Here is an 8,932-nt window from a genome sequence, read left to right on the forward strand (position 1 = left end):
ATCATTTGCTGGAACCATCGTATCTCAGAGTTTTCATTTCATCCGATTTGGAGCTGTCCAGGAGCTCCTCATTTCAGAGCAACTCCATTCTAATCCAACCGTATGAAATTCGCTTCTGGATTAACTTGTTTCATGCACCAGAATATGAAGTAAAATGTGATTGGGATCCAAACTATTTTTTGATCTTCTTTCCACATTCATCTGAGAAAATATCAACCTTGTATCTAAACATGGCTGAATGAATGAAATATTTTGCCAGTAGTAGCAAACGAAAAGATCTCATACATAAAAAGACTTCTGCTGAGTTTGTACTAGTACAGACGGCAGCTTGTCGAGACTAATTCAGAGATAACTTTGACCCAGTATCCTGTGAGTTTATGTGTAATTTATAAATGTAAGGGGCCAAGACTTGCAGGCAGACCAGACAAAAGCTTGGGAAACCAAAACTCAATTAACCGAGGGTGGAAGTAAGGATCTTACCCTATTCGAAATTGAAGTCCTTTCAACATGATAAAAGATGGTACCATTTGAACAAACACTCAGGGGTTTTTTATTATTATTATTGATAGGACTCATTTAGTCTGTAGGAAAAAAAAATTCACTAGAATATTTTTTTAAAAAAAATTACGTCTTAATATATATACGATGTCTGAAAAAATAATTTTTATGTTAAACATCCACTTTTCTAAAAAAGGTATATAAAATACATATTATATCCTTAATAGCTATAAAATATTTTAAATCTAAAAATATTTATAAATAATTTTAAATATTTAAAATAACTATTAAAAATATTTACTAGGTTGGGGTTTTAGAGTTGTGACAATTTTTAAGGTTTAGACAACTTCATTATATTCTGATAATTTGAATATATTGATATAAAAATATGCTAATAACTTTTAAAAGTTATCATAATTTCTTTATATCGTGGTAGTTTTTAATAGTATATTTTCAATAGTTTAAGATTAATTATTAAAAATAGCTATTAAGAATATCAAAAAAAATATTTTTAGAAAAATAAAAATTATCACAATTTTCAGCTCATGAAAAAATAGTTTTTTCATATCCTATATAAATTTTTTTTTTGCTCTTAGCCGTGAAAAAGTTATTTTTTAAAAAAAAACTACATTTTTTTATCTCTCTTTTAAGGCCTCCAATCCAACATAAGCTATTTTCATAGTTTTGTGAGAAATAGATCCTGACTGAATTAACGGTACGGTTTCTCGATCATAGGCATCCAAGGGTGAACACCTAGAACAACAGCCTTCCTTTTTCCACAGCTCTCTTTGGAAACTAGAGATATTGGTGGGAACAACCAAAAAAGAAACCCTCAAATTCCCATTTTGGAATTGACTCTCCGTCTTTAGAATTATCTGTCAATTTAATTGCCACAGCAACCAAGGCTCCAAAAAAATCCCACACTCAACCTCAACAAGAACATCCAACGTAAAGCAAATTAATCTCAGGCCATATACAATAGAAATGTAGCAAATATATATGGAAGCTAGATTGAGAAATAATCTACACATAACAATGTATTATACATGAAACAAAATGCACATCCAACATCAGCAGCTTTGCAATTAAATTTATAGGAAAATCATGCAAGTGCATGGAATTAACATCTGAATATATTAGTCTACACAGAAAGATGTACTACGTAGGAAACAGAATGCACATCCAGCATCAGTTGCTATGCATTTAAAATCTGTGGGAATATCAGGCAAAAGCATGAAATTAACATTTGAATGGGAAAAACACAAGAGACAAGAACAGCCATAGCAAGCTTAGACAGGCTTTCAATCTATACCGCTAGTCTTGTATTCCACTGACTTTTGGGGAAAAAAAAAAACTGCTAGATGCTGTGAAATTGCAACAGGGAGTGCAATTTGGTTGTGCACTAACTTCTTAATTGGATATAGTGAAATGAATGTGATATGATTTGGTCATGCTATGGACTTCTTAATTAGATGTAAGCAGGCAAGGAGACTGCAAGGCCAGGATTCTGTCACAAACATTAGCATGCACCTTATTGATAAATAAATAGTACAGATGGACAAGCAGAGGAAAAGACATTATAAAAATAGAAAAGATGGATCCAATGCAAAACTACATATAATTATAAAAACTGACCCTCCCTAGATGCCAAAACTACATATAATTATAATAGACATCAGAGCTAAGAAGAACCAGCAACTAAACCATTATATTGTCTCAGTCAATCATCAAAACTTTTCATCAAGGAGCAAAGTCACTTCAGAACCACAGGAAGACAAAAACTCTAAAACTTAATCAGAAAATCGGAACACAAATCCACGAATCATGCATGCCCAGACAAAACTCCAAATCTATATGGAACACCATCCAAACCATCTCGAATCAAACCATTGACAAGACTTCTCACAAAGTTGCTTTCGAGCCTTCTTCTTCTCCTTCCGAATCACCAGGTTAGCTGTACAACAATCTCAAATATAGTTTATTATGATAGGACAACAGAACGTTATAAAATCCTACTATATTAGTTTTAACTAATTTAGTTAAAACCTTAAATTTAAAAACTTAGGTTTTAATTTTTTTTATAAATTAGTTAAAATCTTAACTTTCCTGAAGCATATGTAGATGTTTCCAGAATGATCAACTACAACTAAGATGGTTATTGTCACAAAAATTGTAATGTTCAATCATTCTAAATGCATTTGGCCCATCAGGCTGCATGTCACAGTAAGGTATCCACTATATAAAATGTCTAAGTTGCAAGAAGAAGTTTGCTATAAGATTCATGACCTGCATGTTAGCTTATCGGCCATAGCCCCCCTCTTCAGGTTTCAGAGATCATAGATTCGAGTTTCAAACTAGCCCAAAGATTTGTATATGGCTGAACCAACCTGCCAGCCTCAAAAACGAGAAAATAAAAAATTGTTACAGGATTAGTTCTGCGGTACAGCTTATTGCTCGTGCAGAGTAGATCAGAATAAATCTCAATTCAAATTGAATTTAGATGATCGGGCCTACAGTATGAACTACCATATTTAAAAATTGTCTAACCAACCAAACACCAGTTTGATCAAATTTTAGCTTTGTCGACTAATTCTCAAATTATAGTAAAATTAATGATAAGATAATCTACTTTCCTTAAATGATTTATTAGATAATCAAAAATAGAGAATTTTGAGTATTATTCAAAATTCGGAAGAATTACGTAGAAGAAAAAGATGAATCGAAACATAGCTGCTAAAAATGACTACCGAAATTGAATTATACGTCTAGAATAAACCTAAAAAGACATGATCCCAAGCGAATACTTGACATGTCCTCCCCCTTCCAGGACTTGAACCTAACGAAAATAATAAAGAAGTCCTGGAACCTAACGAAAATAATAAAGAAAGATACAGAAAATTTTGCCCTTTTCGACGAAGTAAATAGATCTAAACTTATTTGGTATTTTCCCAATTCAAAAATGAAATGCCACTCCTACCTTCTAATAAATTCGGATTGCGAGAAGTGAATGGCTCCCGGCCAATAGCAGGCACAAACTCTTCTGATTACTAAAATAAAACAGCAACCAACAAGCAGCTGATCAAAATCAATTTCCCAGACCCAATTCCCATCACTTGTAAAACAAGAAGTCCTCCAATCATGCCAAGATAGTATCAAATACCAAAACAGCATCCCATCATACAATTTCCATAACAATCAGGTAACAGCGTTTCTGCTAAGTCGAGCGGGCAGAGTCTTTGGAAGACCACTCCAGCATACAGGAACCAATCTACAAACGATTATATACAACCCAAAAAAAGCCTCTCAGCTTATTAGCAGTAATTAGATGATTGGTTTTCTAGACAGCAAGGAGATCAGTTCCTGTAGAGGCGGCTGGATTGGAGAGCATATGGACCACCTCCCTCATGGTCGGGCGCGCCACGCTTTGCTCCTCCGCGCACAGCATCGCCACCTTGAAGAGGTTGATGATCAAATCCAGAGGGCATGACGAGATCCTGCGATCCACCACAGAGAGTACTGCGGCGGCATCAGACGTGTCCGCGAGCTCCGATGTTGTCTTCCGGACCCACTGCACGATGTCCACGCCTTCACCGAAGGCAGCAGGGTTGACAGGCCGGCGCCCGGTTATCAGCTCCAGGAGAACAACGCCAAAGCTGTAGACATCGCTCTTCTCGTCCACCCGAAGAGTGTACGCATACTCTGATGCAAGGCAAGTTCAGGATGTTAAAATTAACTGCGTTCCTTCGGCCATCAGATTTATCCCCTTTATATGCTAATATGCTAAAATGAAATTCCATAACGGACGTCAGGCTCAGCGAACGGGACTCCATTTCCACCCGTTAAGGAGGCGTTTGCGTCCAAAGAGCGGTCCCAGACATCCTTCCATACGGAAGGCGGGGCCCACTGTCCGAAACGATTTATTTTGACAGCACGATGCAAGCATTGCTTCGAGCTAAGCGACGATGGAGCCACCGGATCAATCCCATCGTAGATATCTACTCGGGATACCAACTCACTAGAAACTCGCACTCCCCACAATAAATCCAAAAACTTTTAGGACCCATCGGGACCCACAGTCAAAAGGCCCATTTGTCCTCAACTAAGTTGACTTCTGACTTCCACCTAAAAGCCAAACGCTACGCCCCAGACGAAAATTTGGAAAGAGCAGGCGGCAACAGTAGTTATAGCGGGAGTACCTGGTGCGATGTAGCCGTAGGACCCGGCAACGGAGGACATGCACTCGGACGCGCCGGAGTCGTGAAGAAACTTGGCGAGGCCGAAGTCGGCAACGTGCGCCTCAAAGTTGGAGTCGAGCAGTATATTGTTGGACTTCACATCCCGGTGGATTATCAGCGGCGAGCAGTCGTGGTGGAGGTAGCACAGGCCCCTCGCCGCCTCCACCGCGATCCGGGCACCGCGCTTCCCACCCCAAATGCGCCCCTTTGCTTCCATGCAGCATCTCCCCCAAGCTCCCATTCGGCATGTACTCATAAAGCAGCAAATTGGTCTCCCTGTTCGACACGAACCCGAGAAGCCGGACGATGTTCCGGTGCCGGATTCGGCCTAAAGTCGTTATCTCCGCCGTGAACCCACGGTCGTGCTCTCCGCAGCCACGGCCAACCAGCCGCTTGATCGCCACCTCGGCGCCGCTCGCCATGATCCCCCGGTAAACGATCCCGGCGCTGCCTTTGCCGATGACGTTGTCTTCTTTCAGGCACTCCATCACGTCCTCCGCCGTGAAGTTCAGCCGCTGGAAAGTCGTCATCTTCCAGGCGTCGGAACGGCCTTTTCCTTTCCACGCCCTCCACCCCTTGGGCGCCGCCACGCCCACCAGAATTATACCCACTAATGGCACCACCACGCACAAGAAGAAACGCTTCCAAACCCACCCGCGGCCCCGGCCGGCCCCGGGCCCATCACGAGCCTGGCCCCGAGAGAAGCCGCACGGGACAGCCACGTGCAGCGGGCCGCCGCAGAGGTCGGGGTTGCCGATGAACGAGCTCTCGTTGAACACCAAGAACTGCCCCTCCACTGGGATCTCGCCGGAGAGGTTGTTGTAGGAGAGATCGAGGGTGGTCAAGCTCAGCATCCGTTGGATGTCCGCCGGAATCTCGCCGGAGAGTTGGTTCCTGGATAGATTGAGGGTGTTGAGGTTCTGGAGCTTGGTGATCGCTTCCGGGATCTCGCCGGTCAGGCGGTTGCGGCTGAGATCAACGGCCTCGAGCGTCCCGGCGCACCGGGCGAGATCCGAAGGGATTTCTCCCGTCAAGTTGTTGCCGCTCAGGTTAAGATTTGAGAGCTGCTTCAGATCGCCGATCTGGGGCGGGATCTCTCCAGAGATCCGGTTCGATTCAAGGGAAAGCGTCTGGAGCCCGCGGAAGTTCCCAATGGCCGGCGGGATAGGGCCGGAGATCCGGTTGTTGGCGAGGAGCAGCATGCCGAGCTTGTCTCCGGCGATCCTCGCCGGCAGCTCGCCGGAGAGGTAGTTGTCGCTGAGCTCGAGCATGTCGACAGAGGGGAGGTCGAAGAGCCCGGCAGGGGATCGTCCCGTCGAGAAAGTTCTTGGCGAGTCGGACGTGGAGCAGCGACTTGCAATCCCCGAGCTTCTCCGGAATAGGCCCGAAGAAGGCGTTCTCCATCAAAACGAGTAGTTCGAGCCGTCCGCTAGCGCAGAGATCGGAAGGGATCGTCCCGGTAAGGCGATTCGTGGCCACGTCCAGCTTGATGAGCCGGCCGTTCCGGCCCAGCCCCTCCGGGAGCTCGAAAGTGAAGTTGTTCTCCCAGACCTGGAGCACCTCGAGATTCGGGAGATCGGCGATGAAAGGTGGGATGTGGCCCCGGAAATGGTTGCGGAAGAGATTGAGGAGCTTGAGCTGCTTCAACTCGGCAAAGCTCTCTGGCAACTCTCCGGTGAGCTCGTTTATGGAGAGATCGAGAGATTCGAGCAGGTCGAGCCCGCCGAGTTCCGGTGGAATTGAACCAGCGAGGTGATTCCATTGCAAGAAGAGCGAGTCGAGGAGCTTCAACTGGCCGAGGCTAGCCGGAATCCGGCCGGTGAGGTTGCAGTTGGCCATGTCGAGCCGGACAAGCGAGGTCAGCATCCCGAACTCCGGCGGGATGCCGCCTTCGTACATGCTGTAGTACCCGATGTACATCTCCCGGAGATTCGTGAGCCGGCTCAGGCTCACCGGGACCCGGCCAGAGAGACCGTTCCCGTTGAGGCCTAGGTACTCGAGGCTCCCGATCCCGCCATAGGACTCCGGGATCTCGCCGGAGAAGAAATTCCCGCCGAGGTGGATGTAGCGGAGGTGGGGAAGCTTGGCGAGGCCGAGGGGGAGAGGGCCGGAGAAGTTGTTGTTATAGGCGTCGAGGACCTCGAGCGCCAGGAACCCGCCGTCGACGTCAGGGAAGTGGCCGGTGAAGTTGTTGTTGGAGATGTTAAGGAAGCGGAGGGCGGGGAGGGCCGCGATCTCCGGCGGGAGGCGGCCGGCGAGGGAGTCGCAGGCCACGGTGAGGTTGACGAGCCGGTCGAGGCGGCTGATCTCCGGCGGCAGCGGGCGGTGGAATCGGATGTGAGAGACGTTGAGGGCGACGACCCGGGCGTCCGCGTCGCACGTGACGCCGGAGAAGGAGCAATGGGTCGGGGCTGAGGGGTCCCAGTCGTGGAGATCGTTGCCGGCGGAGCCTAACAGGCCCTCTTTGAGCTTCATCAGAGCATCGAAGTCGCCATCGTGGGAAGCGAGGAGGAGAGGGAGAGAAGAGAAGTGAAGGAGTAGGAATAGAGCAAGGTACGGCTTCATCTCCATTCCTTCGTTTATTTTCTTCTTGTTCTGGTACTATCTTTTCTTCTTCGAAGAGCGGGGAGGGGGAGCGCATAAAAGCGAACGGGATGGTGTGGTATTGGAGAATAAGCATCAGCCTAGTGTGTTGGTGGCTGGAGAATCAGAGGAAAAAGCGTAGCAGGGGAGAGAGAGAGAGAGAGAGCAGTGGCCAGTGGGGAAGAGACTGCATGCCTGCATCATATGATGCGTAATGCGACCGTGCCTGACAACACCGTCACGATGCGTTACGGATCAAACGGCCGTTACACATAACGACGGAGGAGGTGCAAAATATAAATAACAGCATCGTTAGAAGTATTTTAACAGCATCGTTATTTTTATTTTTAAAATGAAATTACAAAAGTCGAGAGAGAAAATATGTTTGTACTGTTATTTTTATTGTCTATTTTTGAAACCCGCTTTCATTTTTTTGCAAAAATAAAAATTATATATATATATATATATTGAAATAAAAAAATTATATTTTTTATTATTACCGTCAATATTATTTCTATCATTATCACTGTCATTGTCTTCACTAATACTGTAGTAAGTACCTTAGCAACTACTGCCGCTACCACTATCCACATAACTATTCACTATATCACTGATGCTTGTGCTACTGCTATACCCAATTTTAGCTCCATTATATTGTCTGTAGCTCCATCTGCAAACATCACAAGTATCTCTATTGCCTACTTTGCTACTATCATCTTTTTTAACATCATTACCATATTAATATTTTAGAAAATAATTAATCATAGCAAATATTATATTTTTATTTTTTGTTTTTGAAATATAAAAAGAGAAGTGATGCCCAACAGCATTTAAGTTTAATCAAATTTCAGTAAATGAAGAAAAATAGTATGCTGATGACATTAATCAAGAAGGAGAAAAAGTAACACAAAATGAATAGAGGAAGAAAAGTCCATTATTTAATTAAAAACAAACCACAATCAGAAGTGAATCAGAAGTTCAATGATCGTTAATGGATTTTTTATTCGTTGAATCATTAGTAGACCTTTTTTTTTCTGAAATCGAAAAATATCATACCAAACATTTACGAATACAGCCAAGAAAATAAAAATGCAAAACATCACAGAGAGCACTAGTCTATTCATTAGTAGACCTTCCATAGACAGTAAAGAAGAAGGAATTTTTTTTTGTGAATTGATATCCATTCTATATCAAGAAAGTATATGCTCTCCTCATGGGCTAAACAATCCAGTAAAAAATTACCAACAAGAGTAGAGTAGCCAAATTGAAAATCTTTCATGAGAGGAGCATCTTTCTAGCTATTTAACAGATCATCTAATATATCTAGAAATAAATATTATACCTGTCTAGAATACCTATAATACTTAAAATAAAAGGAATAAGAAAGCAATGCATAATTGATATTTTTTCTTTTTAAGCATAAGGAACAAAGCAATTGGGGGATGGCCTACTCCTCTTTTAAGATTATTAGCCATAAAAAATCCCTTCCTCACGAGAGTATATAATGTTACAATCGTAGAGAATAATGTTATCATGCTATAATTAAAAAAATAATATGTAATATAATGCTATTATTATAATAAAAATAATAGATAATAATAAAATAGTATATTATT

At 43.1% G+C, this 8,932-nt stretch overlaps 1 protein-coding gene across 1 annotated transcript; it reads right to left on the reverse strand.

Moving 5' to 3' along the window:
• Nucleotides 1-3,626: 3,626 nt before the first annotated feature.
• LOC103720466 (leucine-rich repeat receptor-like kinase protein FLORAL ORGAN NUMBER1) lies at nt 3,627-7,591 on the reverse strand. Its single transcript, XM_008810179.4, is given in 4 exon segments — nt 3,627-4,197; nt 4,695-4,911; nt 4,913-6,037; nt 6,039-7,591. Coding segments are annotated over 4 exon segments (2,970 nt in total). The 5' UTR covers nt 7,305-7,591; the 3' UTR covers nt 3,627-3,835.
• Between the last annotated feature and the right edge of the window lie 1,341 nt (nt 7,592-8,932).

The sequence above is a fragment of the Phoenix dactylifera genome, unplaced genomic scaffold (assembly GCF_009389715.1).
Source record: "Phoenix dactylifera cultivar Barhee BC4 unplaced genomic scaffold, palm_55x_up_171113_PBpolish2nd_filt_p 000298F, whole genome shotgun sequence".
Taxonomy (NCBI): Eukaryota; Viridiplantae; Streptophyta; class Magnoliopsida; order Arecales; family Arecaceae; genus Phoenix; species Phoenix dactylifera.